The sequence below is a fragment of the Setaria viridis genome, chromosome 8, assembly GCF_005286985.2.
Source record: "Setaria viridis chromosome 8, Setaria_viridis_v4.0, whole genome shotgun sequence".
NCBI classification, from domain to species: Eukaryota; Viridiplantae; Streptophyta; class Magnoliopsida; order Poales; family Poaceae; genus Setaria; species Setaria viridis.
Genome location: NC_048270.2, coordinates 2,204,534 through 2,227,314, shown reverse-complemented (window position 1 = coordinate 2,227,314; position 22,781 = coordinate 2,204,534). Strand labels below are relative to the sequence as shown.

General features: G+C 46.0%; 4 protein-coding genes and 1 pseudogene across 6 annotated transcripts; 2 read left to right on the top strand and 3 right to left on the bottom strand.

The window, feature by feature from the left end:
* Positions 1-1,487: 1,487 nt before the first annotated feature.
* LOC117833284 (AP2-like ethylene-responsive transcription factor AIL1) lies at positions 1,488-4,173 on the bottom strand. 2 transcript variants are annotated; one of them, XM_034712726.2, is made up of 8 exons: positions 3,820-4,173; positions 3,624-3,706; positions 2,816-2,824; positions 2,642-2,736; positions 2,432-2,505; positions 2,298-2,348; positions 2,071-2,153; positions 1,488-1,921 (listed from the first exon to the last, which is right to left on the bottom strand). In XM_034712726.2, exons 1-8 carry the CDS (start codon positions 4,125-4,127, stop codon positions 1,740-1,742), a joined length of 885 nt encoding a protein of 294 aa, XP_034568617.1. In that variant the 5' UTR covers positions 4,128-4,173; the 3' UTR covers positions 1,488-1,739. The 2 variants fall into 2 exon arrangements, with proteins under 2 accessions (XP_034568617.1, XP_072151636.1); XM_072295535.1 differs by lacking the exon at positions 2,816-2,824.
* A 519-nt stretch (positions 4,174-4,692) lies between these two features.
* On the top strand, positions 4,693-6,309 carry LOC117833238 (protein kinase PINOID-like; annotated as a pseudogene).
* A 505-nt stretch (positions 6,310-6,814) lies between these two features.
* Positions 6,815-10,529, top strand: LOC117833154 (uncharacterized). Of its 2 annotated transcripts, none has more exons than XM_034712564.2 (7): positions 6,815-7,560; positions 8,210-8,338; positions 8,424-8,492; positions 8,620-8,778; positions 9,242-9,452; positions 9,562-9,897; positions 10,002-10,529. In XM_034712564.2, the coding sequence occupies exons 1-7, from the start codon at positions 6,961-6,963 to the stop codon at positions 10,145-10,147; spliced, it is 1,650 nt and encodes a 549-aa protein (XP_034568455.1). In that variant the 5' UTR covers positions 6,815-6,960; the 3' UTR covers positions 10,148-10,529. The 2 variants fall into 2 exon arrangements, with proteins under 2 accessions (XP_034568455.1, XP_034568456.1); XM_034712565.2 differs by lacking the exon at positions 6,815-7,560 and adding an exon at positions 7,597-8,125.
* Positions 10,530-11,022: 493 nt separating this feature from the next.
* Positions 11,023-16,960, bottom strand: LOC117833153 (uncharacterized). The gene is made up of 5 exons (XM_072295534.1): positions 14,563-16,960; positions 13,163-13,302; positions 12,974-13,054; positions 12,359-12,642; positions 11,023-12,279 (listed from the first exon to the last, which is right to left on the bottom strand). The coding sequence occupies exons 1-2, from the start codon at positions 16,529-16,531 to the stop codon at positions 13,223-13,225; spliced, it is 2,049 nt and encodes a 682-aa protein (XP_072151635.1). The 5' UTR covers positions 16,532-16,960; the 3' UTR covers positions 11,023-12,279; positions 12,359-12,642; positions 12,974-13,054; positions 13,163-13,222.
* Positions 16,961-17,091: 131 nt separating this feature from the next.
* LOC117833155 (pyruvate kinase 1, cytosolic) lies at positions 17,092-22,293 on the bottom strand. Its single transcript, XM_034712566.2, has 16 exons — positions 22,009-22,293; positions 21,752-21,848; positions 21,543-21,640; positions 21,282-21,437; positions 21,018-21,095; positions 20,761-20,892; positions 20,523-20,603; positions 20,226-20,297; positions 20,023-20,112; positions 19,177-19,321; positions 18,945-19,033; positions 18,721-18,816; positions 18,509-18,576; positions 18,332-18,431; positions 17,757-17,816; positions 17,092-17,463 (listed from the first exon to the last, which is right to left on the bottom strand). Exons 1-16 carry the CDS (start codon positions 22,075-22,077, stop codon positions 17,311-17,313), a joined length of 1,584 nt encoding a protein of 527 aa, XP_034568457.1. The 5' UTR covers positions 22,078-22,293; the 3' UTR covers positions 17,092-17,310.
* Positions 22,294-22,781: the final 488 nt, after the last annotated feature.

The following is a 22,781-nucleotide window of genomic DNA, read 5'->3' as shown; positions in this document are numbered from 1 at the left end:
ACGGCTCGGGTGGAGCCGCCGCCCCTTCCAGCGCCGCCTCCCCTCCTCGCTGTCGCCCCGAGCGGCTGCAAGGAAGGCGGCGGCGGGGCTCCACCACCCTCCTCCTCTCCTTTCCTCCCCTCGTGCTCTCTTTGGTGGCGATCATGGCAGCGGCGGTTGCCGCCGACCGTTCGCGACCAGATCTGCCTAGGGTCTGGCTGGATCCGCACCCTCGGCCGCCGGATCTCCTTCCCCGGAGCCTCGGTGTGCCGGGGATTTGCGGTGGTGGCTGCTTCTTGAGGCGGTGACAACGGGGCCTGGCTTCAGCGGTGCGTGCGTCGGGCGCACGCTTGGCTCGGCTACGGTGGCGCCGGTGGCCAGCAGTCGGTGTTGCCCGGTATGGGCGGTGACCGCGGCTCAGGCAGCATGGCTCGGCTACGGCGGCTGGTGCAAGGTGCCTCGGCTGTGGTGGTGTCCGCGACCGGCGCGCACGGTGTCGCCCAACGCCCTGCGGCGGCTAGTCGCTCCAGTGGCGTCGCGCTCTGCCCCTGTGGTGGATGGGCTCCTAGGTGCCGGCATCTGTTCGATCTGGTGCGGTGGGTGGGCTCCAAAGTGTTGTGCAGTGGTGTATCGGCGACACCGCGGTGGCATGGCCGAAAACGGTTTGCTCGGGCGTATGCCAGCATCATCGTGGTGGTGTCGTTGGTTGCGGCCGTGCAGAGGCTCACCAGCAGCGCCATGGTGGTGGGGCTGATGGCGTCGGCTATCTCTTTGCACCACAGTGATGATGCGGGTGAAAACTCATCCCTTCTTAGGATGGCGTCAATGGCGCCATTGGAGTCATGTCCTTCTTGAAGGTGACGTTGAGCATCTCTGGCGCAGACCTTGGCTCCTATCTAGGGCCAAACGACTAGGATGTTGGCCTTCCCTGTCGGATGAGACGGGTGAAAACCCAAGCCGGTTTGGGCTGGCATCGGCGACATCTTCGGCGTCACGATGTCATGCAATTCTGGCAAAGTGGCATGCTTAAGCGATGGTACCGAGCGAGCGTTTTGTTTCTTTTCCTTTGTTTCTCTTTCCTTTAAAAAAAAGCTTTCTTTCTTTGCCTTTATTTCTCTTTCCTTTTAAAAAAAAGAGGATCCAGTATGTGGTGTTGGTTGTGTGATGGCTCGTGTTGACATCCCAATCCGACCGGGCAAAATTCGTGGAGGCTCAGGTCGATGTCCCAATCCGATCGAGCAGAGTTTTTCGTCAAGTCTCGTGTTGATGTCTCAATCCGACCGGGCAGAATTAAGAGAGACCTGGTGGATGTCCCAATCCAAACGGAAAATGTTGTGCTGCGGCTGTTTCGGCTGCAGCTGCACAGCCTCATCAACTTGGCTGCTGTAGCTGTGCAGGTTACCTAATGTTTTTTGTGTATACAGTACAGCATTTTCAATGTACGAACGCTTATACTTGAACAGCGGTGGAAGTAACAGCATGTAAAAACATTAAAACAAAAACAACCATCCATCAAGCTACGACATTGTAACTTTCGCTGCTGCATCAAAGGTTAGTAAGACCTTTTGGTGAGGCTGGAATACAACATCACACTGTCCTTCAGAGCCAGTAAATACTGGCTTACACAACAAGGCGCGGTGAAAACTCACGAAAGGGGAAAAAAGAAGGTAACAGGAATACCAAAAGGAGGGTGAAATATTATGACAAAGGAAATGAAATGGAGAAATAATGTACATGTTGCTATTCTAGATTTCTAGTGTCTATTGTCCAGCGAGCTTCATGACCTCCGATGGACCTTCCAGCTTCGCCACTTCTGACGGGCCTTCTAGTTTTCTCAAACCATCTTCACAGTAGTTACTAATGTCAAAGTTGGTAACGGCATGAACACCACGAAGCTCAATTGCTGCTATGTCATAAGCTTCTGCCGCCTCTTCTTCAGTGTCTGCAAGCCATGGCCAATTTTAAGGATAATTGCGCATCAAATATCAATCAACAGTAGCTTTCTAGTTGACAGAAACAAGCTCGTAGTGCCTAGTGACTATCATTCAGAAAAGCTTTGGAAGTTCAACAAGGTAGAAAACTATAACTCACCAAAAGTCCCAAGGTAAATGTCTTTGGTGTCTCTACTCTCACCAATCCTACCAATTCGTGCTTGCCATTTACCATCTTTTCGTCTGTTGGTAAAAAAAAGTGATTAGAGAAAGTTGCAAAATTGCAACAGACCATTCAAATGTCCCTAGTTAAGCACAACATTTTTTTTGCTCCATTCAAAGGATACCAAATGGTTATTAGTTCATTTAGCAAAGAAGGAACATCACCTGGTCACACCCCTGTATGATGAAGTACCTCTTGAGAAACAACTGCTTTGCCTATAACAATAAATCATGACAATAAAAAAGAAAGATCACATCATATAAGTACTACAATATAAATTTTTGAATGTACCACTGACCTCCTTATGTAGGCTACAAATTCATCTTGAGACATGGTCTTCATAATCTCGATTTCTTTCTCATAGTCAGAAATCTGATAACAAATAAAAGCTATTAATGCAATTTACTTTCCCAGTTCTTGAACAAGATACGCTAGTTCCTAAACATATAAGTATGCACTAAACAACATTCAATTCTTACACAGAATTATCAAGGAAAAAAAATCTTACACTGAAGTTCAGTTTGGTGTTTGGACCTGTGCCCCAATATTTAAGGGCTGCCAAATCATGTGCCTTTGCAGCTTGCTCTTCAGTAACATAGCTGCCTGTGATGCCAGAAAAGAAGTTAAAACTTGAGCAGTTTTGTGTTCCAAATGAGCCCCTTCCACGAGTAGCACCACTCACCTAAGTACACTGAAGACCAAACAGCAGCCAAGAGTAGAAACCAAGTTCCATGCACAATTAAATGAAGGATCAGCTTAAAAAGACTGGAAAATTAGGGACGTGACTGGACATGTGCTATTAGGAGAATGACTCTTTATCCAGAGCATATGCTGATATCATGAATCCTAGCGCATTTTTAAGCATCAAATTCGTCTTGTATTGTGACCTATTTACACCTTATTATGGCGATTAACATTTCTGATAGAAAATCATAAAGATTACAGAAAACATAACTTTGAGCACAATACATGTACCTCATAAAGCACAAGTTTTGCGGTGCTATATATCCTATTTCAAAGATAAATAAAAAAGAACATCGATAAACCATTCACGAATACAAGATTGACGGCGCACCTGATGCACCCATCCATAGGCACAAACTTTCTTAACACAATAATACTATCCTAGCCTCATGATCTATCCTCCTTTAAAGGTAGAATTAGGATAGAGCATAATAGGTGACTTTCTGAACTCTAGTTGCTGTATTGAAGATGCAATTAAGACATCATGAAAGAGGCCAGGAATACGATGTATTCGACTGATTAGCTACTCTGCCGCAAAAAGCAAAAAGAAATGTAATCTGGATAACTGATCCTGCCGTTTAGTACATGTGCCACTGTTTGCCTAAGGCAATGCATTTGCACATGGCATCGACACACCTAATTAAACTGCAGGGTTGGTTCCATCTTATATAGACAACAATGGTTGAAACATTCAGAAGATTTTGCAGTGAGCTAGAGCTCGGAGTTGAGGTTGGTAGAGTGCATACCGTGCTTGCCCTTGCGCTTGCGGCCCTCGACCTGGCTGGTGTTGTCCCAGAGGTGCGCCTCGTACTTGCCGCTCCACTTCAGCCTGCGGCCAGAGCAGCAGCGAACAACCTAATCAATCCAAACCACGACGAGAGGCACCCGGACGGGGCAGCCGCGGCCACCGCCCCCCTATTCCCCAGGGTTGCCGGCCCGCACCTTGTGACGCCGTGGAACCGCGACGACCGCGGCGCGGCGTACTTGCGCATGGCCTCCGCCACCAGCTTCCTTCCCCCGCCTGCGCCGGCGCTAGCTCCTCCACCCATCTTCCTCTCCTCACCGCCGCCGCCGCCGCCGACGGCAAGCTGCTTGTCGAGCGCGGCGATCTCGCCGCCCCCGCCGCCCGGACCCGCCGCCGCTGGGGGTTCGCCGGAGGCGGCGGGCGGGTTGGGGGCGTCACCGTGCCGCCCCTCCTGCGGGGGAGAAGGGGCGGGGCCCGCTGGCGATTGGGGTCGGACGGTGGCCATAGTTGCGTGTCGGGTCGCGCTGGGTTTCGCGATCTTCGAGTGCTCGCGTCACAAACACTACCGAGAGGAGGTAGAGGCGGGTGTAACGGACCCGGCCAGCTAGCAGGGGTTTTCAGCTGACGGCCCAGCCACAGAAGGAAACCGGGCCAGCCCGCAAGCTCAGCCGACAGCCCACGGCAGATGGAAAGAAGTTAAAAGCGTGCCTCGCATGATTTCTTGTGCGAATTCCATACTTTTTTCTGATCACCGGGCACCATTCTTATCTGAGACAATGATTTTTATGAACTCTTTAGGCCTAATCTAGATAGGCAAAACAATCCCAATTCAATCCATATGGATATACAAGAAACTTGAATGAATGGATATATAGCTAGTACCGACTCAAATGGAGACATGGAATTTGCTCAAAACAGAAAGACATATATACTAATAAAATATTCAATGCAAAGCAATATAAAAGGATCGTGCTTCTCATCTATCAACCATTTTACCACGTACCAGTCAAATTGTAGCTCTCGTGCTAGCGTGGCAGGCTTGCAGTGCCGATGTATGATGGCGTTACACCATGATCCAATCACACTATGCAGATTGGTGCGACAAAGAAACAAGATGTGAAAATATTTATTGGGTAGGCTTATTTTCAAAATATTTATTTCATTAGATTTTGTATAAATCATGGTAAAAAACTCCACTTTACCTAATTACATCTTTGTGTGTTTGAGTGATCGATGACAAACAGGGGTGATAAAGGATCCTCTAATTTAGCCTAGCAAATTTAAGGATCGGGTTCCATAAGGACCGGGCTATAATAATATATGATTTTAAACTAAAAATAGATAAGATTTAGTTAGATTGTGAAGGAGGTATGAGGGCTATGATCCATTACCACCCTCGCAGTACGGTTTCAGACCAGTAGATTTTTTTTTGAAACGCAGAACGGTAGAATTCGGGAGAAAATTAGGTGCGCACCGGATGCAAACCCCATCCGGTGCACACCCGTGCGCTCGCGTGACGCGTGGACGTCAATTCCAATCCGACGGCAGCGCTCGCGATACTCGTCCAGCGGCTCGCTCGCTCCGGCAACCGCGTGCGCTAGCAGCTCGCTCGCTCGGCTGCATGGCTCGCGAATCGCACGGCTGCATGGATGCGTTTTCCGACGGCTCGACCACCCGTTCTTGCCCACCATGTTCGCGGACTTCGACGCCGGCGCGGATTTCTCGTGCGTCGTCATGGAGTTCTGCCCCGGCGGCGACCTCCACTCCCTCTACCACCGCATGCCGAGCCGCCGCTTCCCGCTCTCCTCCGCGCGGTTCTACGCCGGCGAGGTGCTCCTCGCCCTCGAGTACCTGCACATGATGGGCATCGTGTACCGCGACCTCAAGCCGGAGGACGTGCTCATCCGGGGCGACGGCCACATCATGCTCACCGACACCGACTTCGACCTGTCGCTCGAGTCCACGGCGTCGCCGGCGCTAGAGGACGCGAGGAGCCGCGACAGGGGGGAGGGCGCGCCGGCGCCAGCGCCGACGTGCCTCCCGATCCCGGAGTTGCAGCTCCTCCGTCTGCGGCGGTGGAAGCGCCGGTCATCCGCCGCGCCCCGGCCGCGGTTCGTGGCGGAGCCCGTGGACGCGCGGTCGAGCTCCTTCGTGGGAACGCACGAGTATGTGGCCCCCGAGGTGGCGCGCGGCGGCGGGGACGGCGCCGCCGTGGACTGGTGGGCCTACGGCGTGTTCCTCTACGAGCTCATCTACGGATGCACCCCGTTCGTGGGGGAGACCAGCAAGGCCACGCTCTGCAACATCGTGCGCCGCTTGCTCGAGTTCCCCGCTGCCGCCTCCTCCCACGGCGGCGGCGGCGGCGACGCCGCGGCGCGCGACCTGATCGCACGGCTCCTAGACAAGGACCCACGCACCCGGCTCGGGTCGAAGAGTGGCGCCGCCGACGTGAAGGCGCACGCCTTCTTCACGGGCCTCAACATGTGGCGCTGCTACGATCCTCGCCCCCGCCCGTGGTGCCGCCCCCCGCCGCGCTGCACCGGTGCGACGACAAGGCCGCCGACATGCAGCAGCTGTTCGAACACTTCTGATGTCATCCTCGGCTCCTCGCCCATTCAGCGAGCCCCCCAAAACAAACCAAATCAAATCAAGCAAAGCATTTTTGTTGTTGATCGATGCATAGCCAAGGCCCGGACTAACCATCCAGCTGGGGTAGCCAGATGCAAAGCCTGTGTTGACTAGCTAATTACTCTAGTAGTCCTCCGTACTCCATTAGCACACTGCTGTTAATTACTAATCAATGGATTAATTTGATTCCAATTACCGCGCCAGTTCATCCTTGAGAGCCAAGCTCATGTCGGCATGATACTACCACCTGACGAAGAAGACGACGGCTGAGCTAGACTGACAGCGGCAGCACCGAGGAGGACACGCGCGACTGCTGCGCGATTAGCTGGCGTTAATTCCTTCCCGACGCTGAAAACGCGTCCATGCAGCCGTGCGATTCGCGAGCCAGGCAGCCGAGCGAGCCGCTGGCGCACGCGGTTCCCGGAGCGAGCGAGAGCCGCTGGACGAGTGTCGCGAGGGCTCCCGTCGGATTGGAATTGGCGTCCACGCGTCACGCGAGCGCACGGGTGTGCACTGGATGCGGTTTACATATGGTGCGCACCTAATTTTCTTCCTAGAATTCAGTGTACATCGAAGGGAAGTTTTGCCCTGGTGGGGTGGGCCGCCCGCACAAACTGATACCTGCGCGTCATCAACGGGTTGCATTATTCCCTCCCTTTCCAGCCGCCGAGCAACAACGCACGCGCGCGCCAGCGCCGCTCCCCTGCGCAATGGACGCCGTCGCGTTCCCGCCGCCCCCCGCGCCCTTCCTCGACGACGACTTCGATTTCGGCGACTTCACCTTCGCCTCCGCACCCGCGCCCACCGCGCCGCAGCCGGCCCTCGCCGATCCCCGGCCGGCCACCTTCGCGGCCTTCGACGACGACTGGGGCGACTTCGTGGCGAGCGAGCTCGGATCCAACGCGGACGCCTCCGCGCCGCCCACCCCTCCGACGGCCACCTCCGACGCCGCTCCCTCCTCCTGGGAGAAGCCGCGGGGCCCGCTCCCTCTCTCCCTGTTCGGCGCCGGCGACGACCAGGAGGAGGAAGGATCGGCGGGGCCGCCGCCGACGGCCACCGCGCCACAGCGCGCCGTGTCCTGCACCACCGACGGATCGAGGCCAGCGGATCTGAAGGACCTCATCGCTGGCCTCTACGGATCTCAGCCTTCCCCCACCGCCGGCGGCGCTGCGGATGCGGGTCCGCAAGAGGAGGCGGAGGACGGCGAAGGGATCGGAGACGATGATTGGGAATTCACGGCGGCGACGGCGGAACCTGCCGATCAGGATCGAGGCGGACGAGCGCCTGGGGATGGGATGGGAAAGATTGAGGTGAGCGTGGCATTCTGTGTTGCATTTCTCCCTCCGTAACTTATTTAGTAGCTTTCTTTGCCAAATTGCCATGAGATGTTTGGAGTCATTAGTTGGAATGACTGTATAATGACATCGGCACTATCTGAAAGGAACATTTGGATTTCCCCAGCATGATATATGATTATTTCAAGCATGATGTGTATATATGGTGATGAAATGTGATACTTAACATAATGCAAACTTGAATAAGTGTGGTGTAAAATGAAGGGTGGGCTACTGGGATGATATGAACGACGCTGTTTTTGGGGTAACAGATGGAAGGATTATTGATTCCTTACATGCTTGTAAATTTCAAGCTAGGCTGCCAAACCTGACCTGCTTTAGAAAATCACCGACCAAACTCATTGGTTTCACAACACTAGGACCTCTGGACTCTGGTTATCAAAAAAGTAAACCATTATTGTCATATTCAGCCATACTCAACCTGTACAAAGAGAGTGTCCGGGCAGATGTTATTCACATTGAGGAAAGCTCTGCAGAAAGTATGCAGAATTCGTATGATTTGTTTTCTAACAATGAAATGGTGAGATTTCACTATATTTAAGTTATCCGCTGACACAATTTTAGTTTATTTTTCTTTTGATGTACACTAATGATCAGTGATCAGAACTCTTCATTTGAAACAGATGAAAACCGTTCCAGTAGTTCAACAGGTGATTGCATTTTGATTGACTTCTACCATAGGTTGAAAGAAGAGTCCTTGGCACTAGTATTCCGGCATGTGAAGGATCTTAAGGTTGGTGATTACTCAATACACTATAAACGACTTTATTGGTATATTTTGTTGCTTCATGATTTAGTAACTAAGGATATGCCTTCAGGCAGCACAGAAGGTTTTTACACTCTCTGGTGAAAACAGGAAAGCAACAGCAATCGGAAGGGAGATTCAGGTGTGTTCTGATTATCTGTGGTTATAAATGAGATTTGTCTTTTGAATATATCGAAAATTTCTTTGAGTTAACATGCATCAATTCGAGGACAAACTATAATTTTTAATGCATTTTCCTCAATATCCAGGAAATATATGACAAACTAAAAGATTCTTCACTGCCCAATGGCTTTTGGACAGAGGAACATCCTAGGGATGTATGTATAACAGAACTGCTTAACTGTATCAAAGAGGAACAACTGAAGGATTTTGAACAAGAGTATTGTTTAGCAGAAAAGATTTCACGGGTATGTATAAGTATAATCGTTTATGTTACGTAAGTTCCTGCTCATTATCAGTATGCTGTTGTAGGAGCTTTCCCTACTGTTGGCAGTGCAGAAATCAGAAATAAAGTTTTCCTTCTTGTAAATTGCTGTCTTGAAATATTGATTTTTAATCTAAATTTATTTAAGATCAATACACTAATATTCTTTCTCAACCACCTAATTTCTCTCTGCTCAGTTTGACATCATGATTTTGTCGTGATGTCACTGTTTATTATTATCACCAGCAATCCCTTTTGGTAAATGACTCTTGAAATTTTTCTTGAGTGAATTTCTGTTGTTTATTATGTGCAGTATGTGCACTCAATCTTGCAATTTTTAACTTCTGCTTCTTGATAGAATGATTGATGGACTGATGATCTGATTTTGATTAGGGAAAGTAAATAATATATTGATTGAACATTTTCTGTGTGATACGTAATTACAGGCAATTGAAGATACAAGTGTGGCAGTTGAACTTTACAAGCACAGTGTTTCCACCCTTCATACATTGGAGCTAGCTTCCAGAAAGGAACAAGGTGACTATGTTGGTGCATGGTACAGTATGCTTCTGCCCTGTGCCCAAGAATTGCAGTATGGTGCAGCGATTTGGCAAGAATCTTGTCATACAAATGTCTGCGACCGAGTGATTTCTGAAGGTATAAATATTTTGCACAATCAGTAAAGCTTTATCGTTTGTTTTTGGATGATCGTTTATCTTCACAGATGGAATTCAACTATAAACTTTCAGCTATGTTGGTTTTACAGGTGGTCATTACTTTATTGCTCTTGGGGAGATATATAGAGTTGCACAGATTTTATGTTTCTCCATGCAGTGTTTCAAGCCTTGGGTTCTTGCAGATCCTGGAATGTTGAGTAAAATGCTGGTTTGTTTGGACAGATGTATTAATGCTTGGACAAGTGGTTTAGAAATGGCTCTTAAAAGGGTTGTTGACAGCAATCACGTAGATGCATCTGTGGCTAAAGCTCTTTTGGAGTCCATAAACAATATTAATGAACTTGAGGTGCCCAGCCTACAAAATTTTCTTCCCACCAACAAGACAACATGTAGACTAAGCCTCCTGCCACCCAGTTCTGTACCAGGTAAAACTTGTGCTGCGGTTCTACTATTTTCAGAATGAAAATTTTTTGGCTGTCTGATTTTTCTTTCAAGAGCTCAACGAATTACTCCTGTTGCTTCCATGTAGGAATGAAGTTGATCATGTGGAATGGCAATCACTATATTGTTAAAGTTGCAAATTTGTGGGCAAATTGGATATCTTCTTATCCTCCGCAGATGTCACGCACTCCTGTCATCGAGGAACAACGCAGCAACACTTGGCAATCATACTGAATAACCCATCAAACTAGTGACCTATTCTGATGGAAGCATCGGTAGCTTTTTGAGTAAAAATTGTTCATTAAGTTGCCCTGGGCACAATATAGAGTAAGCGCCCTGCCACCACAGGGCTGGAGGACTGGTCCACTGGAACTACTGCTTTTTTTTTTTTTACAAATTGTAGCTTCATTATACCATTCCTTCCATAGTGCCTGATAATGGCACTAGCATAGCAAGCTAAAAGGATATGTATAGTTTCAAATATTGTTGTGTGAACATTGTAAAGGCTGGAGTGAAGCTATCAACACTTGTAAATGATCAAGAAGCAAATGAATTTGTATATTACAAGCTATGAGAAGTTGAATACAAAGAGAGAGCTGTGTCAACTGTTTTGCTATGTAAGCGTTGGTTCTAATGACTTGCTAAAACAGTATCAGCGTTGATTCACAACGGTAACTAGTCCTTTAGACACACGCTGGTACTTATCTAATTGAGTTCCTGCGTAGGATCTAGACCAGACTGCATTCACCTAAGTGTTTAAACACTGACAGGATGGTAGATTTCATGCTAGTATAAGAAACAGATCAAGATACTAATAACCTTTCTCCCAATTGAATTGATCAAAACAAACGTGATGAGCGGCAAAATGAATAGATGAATGAAAAACAGGCTCTGGTCAAACAATAGCAAGGGATCTACAGTTTGATGGAGCACATTTAGGTTGTAATGTTGTATAATTTGAAAACTTCAACATACATCGTAGGAGTTTTACATTGCTAAGCAAAATCCTGGGATGGCATCATAGGAAAAACTCCTTATTTTGCAAAGGCCACTAAGTTTCACCCTAGACAAAAATCGGCAAAACAATGCCCTAGTAGACGTGTCCAGTCATCCAGCTCAAGATCTTCACAACCAATGACTCCTGCTATCTGCCGAACAACGACACAATCATGGAAATTCATCACACCAGAGGCTTTGCCGTGGTCAAGATAAACCTTCAGAACTGACTCATTTGCAGCGCTGGTAGACTCAGCCTGAAAGCCAATGTATATGATTAATACCAAGTCACCAGGCAATCACTCATTAGTTCGGACAGGAGTAATCAATCAATTTGCACCACGCAATGGAAATACACGAAACATGACAAAACAAAAACTTCATATCTGCTCAGGAGATTAAGACAACCAGAGTTAAGCACCAAGAACAAGCTAAGTGGCATCACCACTTCAAGCATTATCAGTTTAATGAAGCCTTCTCCTATAAGGATTGGCTCAATTAACCAGAGAATTTTTAAAATTGGAAATATCTTTTGATTAACCATGCTATCAGACCATGAAAAGGTTTAGAATTGAATTAGTGAGCTGCATTCTAGTGTGCTACAAATCTGTAGAATTCCTCCCTCCCAATGATAGGGATTAATGTATTTTGCAACTGAACGAAATCCAACCAGTATGTGTTGCATACTAGATTCATGAATTAAAAGAGATTGTTAACTTACTGGATGCCGTGGATCAACAAGCATCAGGAAAAACAATGAGTGATTGTCTTGCCTAGAAGAAACCATACAACAAATACGAGTTACATAGTGCCAAATATCAGCACAGGCCTGTCTTCTCAAACAAAAAGGAGTCAAGGCTCTTAATTATTGTTTTGAATAAAAAATGTCTCAAGAAAAGGAAGATGCCACATGCAGTATTGAGAGAAATCCTACTAGAATCATGAATGAACAGAGTACTGGGGGAAAATGAACCAATATGTATCAAAATTCAGAACGACACTCTGCATGGGATAGTAATAATGTTGCCATGTGGCACAAAAGTTTGATAGCCAAATAACCTGCCTCTTCCGAGTATCACATGGGACATATTGACATACAGCTATTCTATACTGAGTTATGCAATGCTGTATGGTTCATGTTCAATGTCAACAAGAGAAACTTCACAAGACCAATGTTACCATTCACAAATAAATGAAAAGCATGCCAATAATAATGAGACAATGCCCATATTGCACAAATAGGAAACACGAAAGATCATGAACACACTACCTCAAAAGCACCAGTGAAACTCCACTTCAGTTGGTTTGTCTTTAGATGAGGAATGGCAACAGAAAGAACAAGCATGCTGGGCCTATACTTAGCGGTGAGCCTGCAGATCATATAGATATGCATGAGACTAATTTCCACTAAACTGCACGACTGTAGAAGCAATATTCATTTCTATCTACCTTGCAGCCCGCCCAGAAGTGGTGAAGCAAATGATCACAGATGTGTTAACTTTGATAGCAGCCCGCACAGTCACACCTAGAAAGCACTTAATCCATAGACTAAAAAATCCGTGTTTCATGACAAATTTGTGACGGTGATAAAACATTAATAGACAGAAAGAGTTTCCCATGTAGATTAAACAAAGGCTGAATTTGATAAGCAATAGACTCCAACTGGGTCATGGGTTCTCCCACATGTTTCACAGTACACTTGCTGACAAATCATGGTGGAATACCTTCTCAGCCTGTAAAAAGTGGCAAACGAATATAACTAAATCAATGAAGGCAAGTCAATGTTGGCCCAAACTGAATTCTTTCTATTAACTCTAACAATAACCTAGCAGTTTGGGTACATATATAGATGTCCAACCATAGAGGGCAGGTAGCTTAGAGATAAGATAGCTATTACATAAAGATAAAGGTGCCCACATGCACCACCAACCACACCACTAAGACTTATCCTATCAGTCAGAAGCAGAGCCAAAAAAACAGTCATCATATTTGCACTGAAGTAATGATAAATGTTAAAAATGCAACCCTTTTTCTAGAAAACATATAACTCAACAGAAATTTCACCTCAACACAATTTTGCCCACTGTTGAGATAGTCTCAACTGTATGTAAGTCACGAGTCTCAGCACCAAGGAGAATGGCATCACTCCCTGCAGTAAAAACAATTGCAATTCATGATTGAACTGTCCTTTCCGAGTGCACTGGTCCCAAGTCTACCCAAGATTTTCAAAAAGCAACTAAAACTGTCAACAACTTGCCGTCAAGTACTGCATTTGCCACATCAGTTGCCTCCTCCTGAGCAGGTCTGGCATCGTCAGTCATACTGTCCACGCCATGATTCCGTGAGTGACAACAGCAGGCTTTCCAGCCATGTTGCACTTGTGCAGAGCAGATCTTTTAAACAAAAACACAGAGAGGCAAAGATCAAAGGAAAAATAAACTAGAAGTAAAACATGGATAATTATGCATCCTAATAGGATTACAGAAATATGAGTTTAAACATTTAAGGTTCTGTTGCTAAAAGTTCATGTGTATTGTCTATCTTCTCTCAGCAGCTTAGGATTTTGGGTAAACTGGTAGGTGTGAAAGTGAAACTCAACCTGATAAATGAGTCAAAGGTAAAGACCTTCGTCCACATAATAAATGCTACTGATGGAGACCAAAAAATACAAAGCTTAAAATATAGTAACCATCTCAAGGATCAAGAAGTCCAGATGTTACCCAGGGAGTGTCGGATCTCTTAATAAATTATGCAATAAAAATGAAAAAAACCTCTGCGGTACCCGTGAATTAGTAAACTATTTACTGCTGTAAAATAACTAGGAATGGAAACAAGAATTTTGCCGGGTGCAGAATTTCATACTAAGAAACAGGATAACATTTATCTAAAGAATTTCAACAATCAAAGAAGACCACTTCACACAAAACATCTAACAGGGAATGTAAAATTAATATCTTCAAAAACATCTAAAGAATAAGCAACATAGAAGATAATCATGTCAAAGTTGGCAAATCCAACACTTCACACAAAACAAACAAATCCAACTGTTCCTAACCTCCATAGAATGATAGTATTGGATATACCTAATCCATGGAATTGCAAAAAGTAGACACTTATGATTCATTTTACCTTCGGGAGTCAAGAGTGCAGGATTTCTTAACAAATTATGCAACGAAAAGTATCCAAACTTTGTGGCACCCATTAACTTGTAAATTGACCCCTGTTATAAAGATAACTGGAACTGAAAACAAGATAATTTTACTTGGTGATAACTTGATGCTGAAGATCAGGATAACAATTCTCTAAAAAAAGGAGACCACAGAACATGGAAAGTAAATCAGAGCATGAGACAGTGCATTAGACAGACATAATTACTCCAACAAATTTGCATGTCACATCAAGATGTCTCAATACAGTTAGAATTCAATTCATTTGCAATAATGCTCATTTATCAACATCCACAAAACAATGGTACTTTTTAGGCAGGGACTTCGCATGGTGCCGATATTCTTCCCTAGAGAGAACTGATAATAGCAAGGAAGTAGTGGATGCCTCAAGTGAGAAGTTCTTCTCATCAATTTTGGAGAGGTAAACCCCGGCCCTCATTATCTCACCTCTATCCAACAGCCTCCTAATTATAGCATTTAGCATACCTGAGTTTGGAGTGCATCCACTCTTTTCCATGGCCAAAAACAGATTGTCAAACTCCTCTAGCAACCCTTGTTTAATGAGATTTTCTGTCACTAAGCGATAGGTCACAACATCTGGAACTAAACCATGGGCTGAGATAGCAGTGAACATACCCATGGCATCTTCCTTTCTGCCACTTTTGAGCAAAGCATCAATTATAATGGTGAAAGTAATAATGTCAAGTTGAGAATCCATAGAACATAGACTCTGAAACATTTTGAATGCATCATCAACAAAATTGTTTTTGCAAAGACCATTCAGAATTATGTTGTACGTGTAAATGTCCAACTGCATTCCACTTTTGATCATATTGACGTAGAGTTCCTTTGCTTCAGAAAATCTCCCATACTGAAATAAACCATGCAGTATGGTGTTGTAAGTGGCAACTCCAGGCATAACTGCATTGCTCAACATTTGTCGGAAAAGTCTAAATGCATCGTATATCCTGCCAGCTCTACAGTAGCCGTGAAGCAAAGTATTATAGGCAACAACATCAGGTTCCAAACCAGCCGAGACCATAACATCAAGTAACTCCTCAGCCTTTCGCCATTTATCAACGGTGCACAGTCCATAAACTAGGGAGGTAAAAACAACGATATTAGGAGTCACCCCTTCATTGATCATCTGATTGAATTTAAGCATGGCCTCGTCCACCCTTCCCAATTTGCAAAGTGCATCTATTAGTGCTCCATAGCTGACTACATCAGGACTCAACCCATGCTGCCTCATCTGGTCAAATATATGCATTGCCTCATCTATCATACCACCTTTAGAATATGCACGGAACACTATGTTGAAGACGGGATGGTCAGGTGAAATACCATCTGCTACCATCAGATCTAAGAAATCATGCATATCAGCAAGATCTCCTTTCGAAGCATACCCATTAAGCAGAGTGCTATAGGTAGTCACATTAGGTTTTATTCCCTTTCCAATCATAGAATCAAAAATCTTTCTAGCTTCTGTGATGTTTCTATTCTTGCAAAGATAATCCAGCAGCAAATTATAAGTAACAACATCTGCTCGCAGACCCTGTGTGGACATTTCATTGAGGATTCGAAGCACCTCTTTCCACTGTCCTGTAGTGCAATATCCATTGATCAGACAATTATATGTCCTATTATCTGGCTTAACACCTTTATGGATCATCTCCTGAAGGACACCCTCAGCCCTGCCAACTGCTCCAGCTTTGCATAGGCCATCAATGACTGTGTTGTAGGTCACAGCATCTGGCAGAATCCCCCGATCTAGCATTTCATGAAATAGGCTGTAAGCTGTGTCCACCTGACCCTCTCTAAAGAAGCCATTGATGACAGTGTTGTACGCCACCACGTCTGGTGGGCAGCTACCACCTCCATCATCAGCCATCATGTGGAGCAGCTCAAGTGCCTCCTGAGCTCTATTTTCATTGCAGAAACCCTTGAGAATCGTGTTGTATGAGACTAAATTGGGCGTGCAACCAAACTCGGGCATTCGTCGGAGCAATACGTTCATGGCCTCACCCACCCTCTTTGCGTCACAGAGACCATTGAGAAGCTGATTTATGACTATGGCATTCACACTAAAGCCCTTCTTAAGGATGAGGCCAAAGGCGGCGAAAACGAAATCTAGGTGGCCCATGCTACAGAAGCGACCGATGAGGATGCTGTAGGTGCGCAGGTCGGGAGCTACCTTGGTGGGGGAGGCACGGGCCATCCGGTTGAAGAGGGAGACGACGAGCGCGGAGGTTAAGGAGCCCCTGCCCTTGGCGCGAGAGACGACGGTGAGGAGCTGGTTGAAGGCGTGAACCGAGGCGGGCCTGGCGATCGGGAGCAATTCGTCGAAAAGCTTGAGGGCGTCGTCGAGGCCGAGGCTTCCCGAGCGGGCGCGGCCGGCGATGACGCGCTCCAGCTCCAAGCACCGGTCGCGGGCGGCCGTCACGCGGCGGGACATGTCCACGGGACACGGCTAGTGGCTCGGGGGTGGAAGAGGGGAGCAGGCGGGGTCGGTGAGGTGGTGCGATCTGCTGGGGCAGAGCAGCGCGTGCTGCGTTCCGGAGTGCGCGAGGCTTGGAATCGGAATGGTGGTGGCGGCGGTGGCGGATGCGTGGGTTGGTCGGGGCCGGCGGTGGCGTCAGGTGGCGTTGGGCGCTGGCCGTGCCCGTGTGATGACCAAGTTGTAGATTCTTTCCATAGTGGCTGATAATGGCATTAGCATGGCTAGTTCAAAGGATTTCGGACATTTTTGCGAGGCAGCACACTGTAGTGCTTGAGCAGCAAAACAAATTTGTGGATTGCCAGCTAAATCGGTTCTCAGCGATGATTCAGGGGCAAATTTTCAGCGCTGCCGAACGGGCTGCAGGTTCTCAGCGATGATTCAGGGGCAACTCAGACGTTGCACCTGATGATACGGCACTATCACCTTGTAGTCAGATTGAATGGTTAATCAAAGGTTAACCGCCTTCCTCCAAATTGAATGGATCGTAACAGACGTAACGAGCAGCAAAAGGCATATAAAGGGTACAGTATGATTTCATTATTCCATCAGCCCATTAGGTGGGACAACTTCCAACCAGCATCATAGGAGTTTTAGATTGCAGAGCAAATCCTATGATGACACCATAGGAAAAACTGCTCATGTTGCGAAGCTATAGGATTATACAAAGCCAACAAGTTTAGGCCTTTTCAAAAATTGGCAAAACATGCCCTAGCCAACAAGCATAGGCTGCTTGTCTAATCGTCCAGCTCGATGATCTTCACAACAGATGAATCTCCCACCTTCTGGCAAACGACAACGCGATCATGGGACTTGATTACACCGGAAGCTTTGCCGTGGTCAAGAGCAACCTTCAGAACTGACTCATTTGTAGCGCTGGTAGATTCAGCCTGAAAGACACACAGTAGGATCAGCAGTAAGGCAAGTCACCACCCAGTCAGAGTAGTAATAATTTTAGCAACCAAGCTCAAGCTGTCGGAATTAGCATAGAAGCTCAAAACCAGCAATAAAGAATTCAAGTGTGTGCTTCATAGGTTTACTCTAGCCCTGTGTTGTAAGGTGGATGGGTCTACTAGACTTGATACATTTTAGAAACCAGTAAAAGCCCATGCCCAAGAACTTTAAAGGTGAACAAATATGTAGTGCATGTTCACAATTCATGTAGCCAATAAAAGAAACTTACTGGATGGCGTGGATCGGCAAGCATTGGAAAGAGGCCTCTAACTATGAGCGATTGTCTTGCCTGCAGAAAAAGAATACAAAAATATGGGCTTACATCACCTAAAATGAGCACGTGTCTTTATACAAAGTACAAAAAGGTAAATTGTAAGGTTCTTCCCTACTATTTCCATAGAATGTTAACGTAGACATGTTTGCAACAGAACCAGAAGATTCCACAGATAATACATTGAGTAAATATCCACACAAAGGAACTAACTTGAACCAAACAGAACTAAGTACCAGGGGAAATAAAGAACCAGTGTCTATCAGTACAGCTTTCAGGAAGAAAAGTTAATTGCTACAACTATGTGAACTTTCCTTCCCTAGTATTGTATGGCATGTATTGATATGTTGCTCCTCTGCATTGACTTGTACAATGATGTTAGATGTTGGATGTCAATAAGAAAACCCTTGTAATCCCAAAGTTATATTTTTACAAAATCAATTATCAGCATGCTAATATTAGATATCCCCCGGATTCCCCAAACAGAGACATGTACAGATCAAAAACAAAAGACAAAAAGGCTATTCACGTACCTCAAATGCACCAGTGAAACTCCACCTTAGTTGGTTTGTCTTTAGACGGGGGATGACCACAGATAGAACAGGCATGGAGGGCCTGTACTTGGCAATTAATCTGCAGGTACACATAATATATGAGATTCATTTCTGTTAAACCACAAAATTGTACGAGTAATACCCATTTCTCCCTACCTTGCAGCTCGTCCAGAAGAGGTGAAGCAAATGATGACAGAGGCTTTAACTTTGATAGCAGCCCGTACCTAGAAAATAGTTATGGAACTATTTCAGACTTAGAAATCCATGTTTTACAGACTTTGTGATACTACTTCAATAAATGACAGAAAATTGATTCACATGTGAACAGTAAACGAAGATTGGAACCTGAGAAGAAATGAAGACCTTACCGCAGATGAAGCAATCGATTCCAAGTGGGTCATAGGCTCACCCACATATTTCACAGTTCGCTTGTAGTATAAATCTTGATTAAAGACCTTTTCAGCCTGTGAAACAATTGATGGGAGACAAGTCAGGTGCAGAATGAAAAAGCAGGCATCAGATTTGAACTAAGTATACTTGTTGAAAATACATTCAATTATACAGAAAACACGGAACTTGATAGAGATTTCACCTCAGCACAAATTCTCCCTACTGTTGAAATAGTCTCAACTGGATATAAACCACGGAGAGTCTCAGCACCAAGGAGAATGGCATCACTCCCTAAAATAAAAACAGTTGGCTTTCACGATTAAATTTGTTTCAACACACTTGTTTTGGTGCACGAAGGAGCAGGTGTGTGTCGGACTATCAAAGCCCAAGTCTACCCAATACTTTTCAGAATGCAATAAAAACTGACAACTTACCATCAAGTACTGCATTTGCAACATCAGTCGCCTCCGCACGAGTAGGCCTGAGGTTGTCAGTCATACTGTCCACAACACGAGTGACAACAGCAGGCTTTCCAGCCATGTTGCACTTGTGCAGAGCAGACTTTTGAAACAAAAAGACCTGTGATATGGAGAGGCAAAGAAATACCAAATAAAGTAGCGGCAAAGCAGGAACAATTCCGTATCTTAAAATTTTCTCAAGCACGCATGAGAGCTGTGCATCATTATATTACAGATTGAAAAGAAAAAAATTAGAACCTTATACCTAGGGGCAAAGACAAATCGCATCTTAAGATGAAACAAAGAAATTGAGCTAAAATGTTGAAGACTGACACTAAAAGCTAGTGTATATTGTCCATCTTCACGCAACAGCTTAGGATTAGGGTCAACTAGTAGATGCATGAAACTCAATCTGGTAACAAAGTCAAGGTTCTATACTTCTAGTGGTCAATAAAAAATAATTGTGAACCACTTCAAGCCCATGTAGCATGGTGTGTGGTTGTAGGAGCCCAAATGTGAGAGGAGCACTGAAGTTACAAGACGTGGACATCACCACCATGCCTCTTAAGGTTTAAGCTTTGGGTGAATTGGCCAGAGCATGTGAACCACTTCAGGCCCATGCAGCTTGGTGTGTGGTTGTAGGAGCCCAAACATGAGGGGAGCACTGAAGTTACAAGACGTGTACATCACCACCATGCCTCTTAAGGTTTAAGTTTCGGGTGAATTGGCTGGTGTGTGAATCTCAACAGTAAGCTCTCCCAAAAATTAACATGTCTAAATTAAGTGACGTGAACTGCAAACAATTTAGACGAGATAGAGAACCTTCTCAGGTGGAAGATCAATTCCCAGATTTCCTCTTGACAGAATGATACCGTCTGCCTCAGCCAGTATTTCGTCAAAATGGTTCAAGCCCTGCAAAGTTATAAGAGTGGATCGGTGGAAAAACAAATGATAGCTGGCTAATAAAGTAAAAAGATGCTTTCGAGAATAAAATAAAATAAAATAAAAGGTTATCTTTAAAATACCTCAACATTCTCAATTTTAGCAAAAATCTGAGTCTGGCTAAGATCGCCCAATTTCGAGAGGAACTCCCGTGCCTGCATTGTAAGAAAAAATACTGCCACTGTTTATAACATTTTTCTCAAGTATTGAGCGCAAACAAACGGGAGATACTGTATTCAAATATAGCAATGCGGCCTTCTCATTGAAGAAACAGGTATTGCTTGAATGCTTGGAACTTGGAAGCACATCAATTAAAGAGGGCAAACAGCCAAGCAAACTGAATAACTCAAAATGCATCGGTGATGTCATTAGTCACCTACCTGCCGCACATCTTCTGCATGTCTTGTGTAAGACAAAGAGAGGAAGTCAATCTTATTCGGAGCACCCCACTTTTTGATAACCTGAAAACAGTTCATGCCTGTAAGTTTTAAGCTGCGCTAGAGGGCAGGGCTGCAAATTTATGTTGTTAAAGGTGAAATTCTAAAAGGAATGAAACGACACAAAATGCCAAAGTTACACAAGGATATCCTAATCACAATTTTATCAGTAGTAACTTACATCCTTATCCTCATCAGACAGCGTGGGTAAGTCAATATGAATCTGGGAGCAATGCAGTGTGAACAGTGACCCAGCCAAGGTAGCGGTGTTCTTGATTATACAGACCACGTCATCTCCATTAACTTCAGAAACCTACAGCAGGCAGATGAGAGTTTTTGGTATCAGAAAATGCAGAAAGCAAACCAAATCGTACGGAATAGCATGCGAAACAAACAATACAATTCCTCATAGGTATGGGATAACAAATGCTGTTTTACCTCCAACCAAACTGAAGTAGTCTCACTGCCGGTGAACAAGTATTGCCCCACAAATATTGTCGCACCTGGTTTCACAGCCTACAAGGACCAAAGATTTTGTTTTAATTTGACCTCTATGTTGGCGCACAATGCAAAAAGGGAAAAAAAAATCTATAGTGGATAGCCAGAGAATGACCTACTAGCAGTTGCAGCTTAACATAGAAGTAAATGCAACATAGGAAACTAGATCTGACAAAAAGAAGAACAGCATGAGCACATGTTAACCTTGGCGAGTCCAGAGAAGTTGATGGGCAGCAAGTTGGAGGAGGCTTCTTGGCCCTGATGAGGTGTGAGAACAACAGTGCCATTCTCCTCAAGGGAGATCGAGGTTTCACTCTTGTTCACCACCTGCAGCTCCGGGCCGACAGTGTCAAGCATGACCTGCGAGCAAAGAAGGATACCAATTGTCACGTCGCCCAACAAGAGAAGCCACATCGTGGCATATGGTGGTAGTAGAACGAGGTTCGTCAGAAGCAGGGCACTTACGGCACATAGCTTCTTGGTGGCCTTTATGGCGAGCTTGAGGTTCTCGAGCGTCTCCTGGTGGTAGTCGGCGTCCCCCCACGAGAAATCGAAACGTGCGACTGGCGAGAACAAGAGGAGAAAACAAAAATCAGCTCTAACTAGACTTTATAGGTAATAACGAGTAAGAGCTTGCGACGCATCCCATTGAAACAGTCAAGAGTGTGGTTTACCAGACATGCCGGCCTTGAGGCATGAGGAGATGGTGTCGACGGAGCGCGACTTGGGCCCCAGCGTGCCGACGATCTTCGTCATAGCCGGGAAGAAGCTCTATTTGGTTTTTGTTTTTCCCACACGATCAAAAATCAGAAACGATCCAGAAAAATCAATCAGGGACGGAGCAATCCGCTAAGCTAGGGTTCGCAAAACCCGCCCAATTGAACAAATCTGAACAAAGAGGAGGAATACAGAGGGGTGTGCTGCTGCTTACCGTCTTCGATGGCTCCAGGATGGAGGCCATCCGGATGGGCTCCTCGAGCAGCAGATTCGTCGAATGCATCCTGCCTGGCTGCTGCTCGCGCTTCGGGTCAGATCGGGAGGGGCGGGGGCGATGCGGGGAGAGCGGCGGCGGCTCCCCTTGTGTCCCCTCTTCTCCTCTTCTTCTCCAAGAAAGCAGTGGTGGATCTATGCAGATGGCTAGTGCGCTCTCTCCCCTCGCCTCCGCTGCTCGCTCTTAATCACGATGCGATCGTGGCAAAAATCCTACGGCGGCATATGCTATGGGAAAGGTTTCCAAACCAATGGTCCGCGAACCGGTGGATGGCGACATTCCCGTGGAACCAACGGAACGGCCCAAAACCGTGAGCTGGGCCTGGCAGTGGGCCCAGCGAAAGCTGCTGCGTCATTGGGTTTGACGCATTTCTTCTCGTGTTCCAAGCTAATGCCTCCCGGTCAACTCGAATCCCAACGGACCCACCCCTCTGCGCTCCATTCTTGAGCTTTTTTTCCCCCTTTCAGTCATGCCGAGCTACTGTGTCATGCCATGGTTTGGCACTGCCCGTCGCTTTCCTCTTGTTCTTTCTTCCAGAACATCTTACGAACCGGTCCAGGTCCAGGTCCAGGTACTATTCTCCAATCCAACATAGCGTGATCTACTATTCTGCTTGAACTTGACCGGATTGCAGGGGAAAGAACTTCTAGGCCAAACACGTGGTCCAGAGAAGGATTACAGGAATCCTGGTCGTCAACCTTCTTCACGATTTT

What these genes read in the sequence shown, in the direction of transcription:
- LOC117833284 (XM_034712726.2), bottom strand. Translation starts at nt 4,127, where the DNA reads ATGGCCACCGTCCGACCCCAATCGCCAGCGGGCCCCGCCCCTTCTCCC. An exon ending in ACACCAAACTGAACTTCAGT is followed by an intron (nt 2,506 to 2,641) that starts GTAAGATTTTTT and finishes ATTTGTTATCAG; the next exon opens with ATTTCTGACTATGAGAAAGA. An exon ending in TCATACAGGGGTGTGACCAG is followed by an intron (nt 2,154 to 2,297) that starts GTGATGTTCCTT and finishes TTTTACCAACAG; the next exon opens with ACGAAAAGATGGTAAATGGC.
- LOC117833155 (XM_034712566.2), bottom strand. Translation starts at nt 22,077, where the DNA reads ATGCATTCGACGAATCTGCTGCTCGAGGAGCCCATCCGGATGGCCTCC. An exon ending in ACTTCTCTGGACTCGCCAAG is followed by an intron (nt 21,096 to 21,281) that starts GTTAACATGTGC and finishes TGGTCCTTGTAG; the next exon opens with GCTGTGAAACCAGGTGCGAC. An exon ending in TAGGGAGAATTTGTGCTGAG is followed by an intron (nt 18,817 to 18,944) that starts GTGAAATCTCTA and finishes ATTGTTTCACAG; the next exon opens with GCTGAAAAGGTCTTTAATCA.
- LOC117833153 (XM_072295534.1), bottom strand. Translation starts at nt 16,531, where the DNA reads ATGTCCCGCCGCGTGACGGCCGCCCGCGACCGGTGCTTGGAGCTGGAG. An exon ending in TGGATGCACTCCAAACTCAG is followed by an intron (nt 13,303 to 14,562) that starts GTATGCTAAATG and finishes TTTGTTTAAAAG; the next exon opens with ATCTGCTCTGCACAAGTGCA.
- LOC117833154 (XM_034712564.2), top strand. Translation starts at nt 6,961, where the DNA reads ATGGACGCCGTCGCGTTCCCGCCGCCCCCCGCGCCCTTCCTCGACGAC. An exon ending in ATGGGATGGGAAAGATTGAG is followed by an intron (nt 7,561 to 8,209) that starts GTGAGCGTGGCA and finishes ATCAGTGATCAG; the next exon opens with AACTCTTCATTTGAAACAGA. An exon ending in CGACCGAGTGATTTCTGAAG is followed by an intron (nt 9,453 to 9,561) that starts GTATAAATATTT and finishes TTGGTTTTACAG; the next exon opens with GTGGTCATTACTTTATTGCT.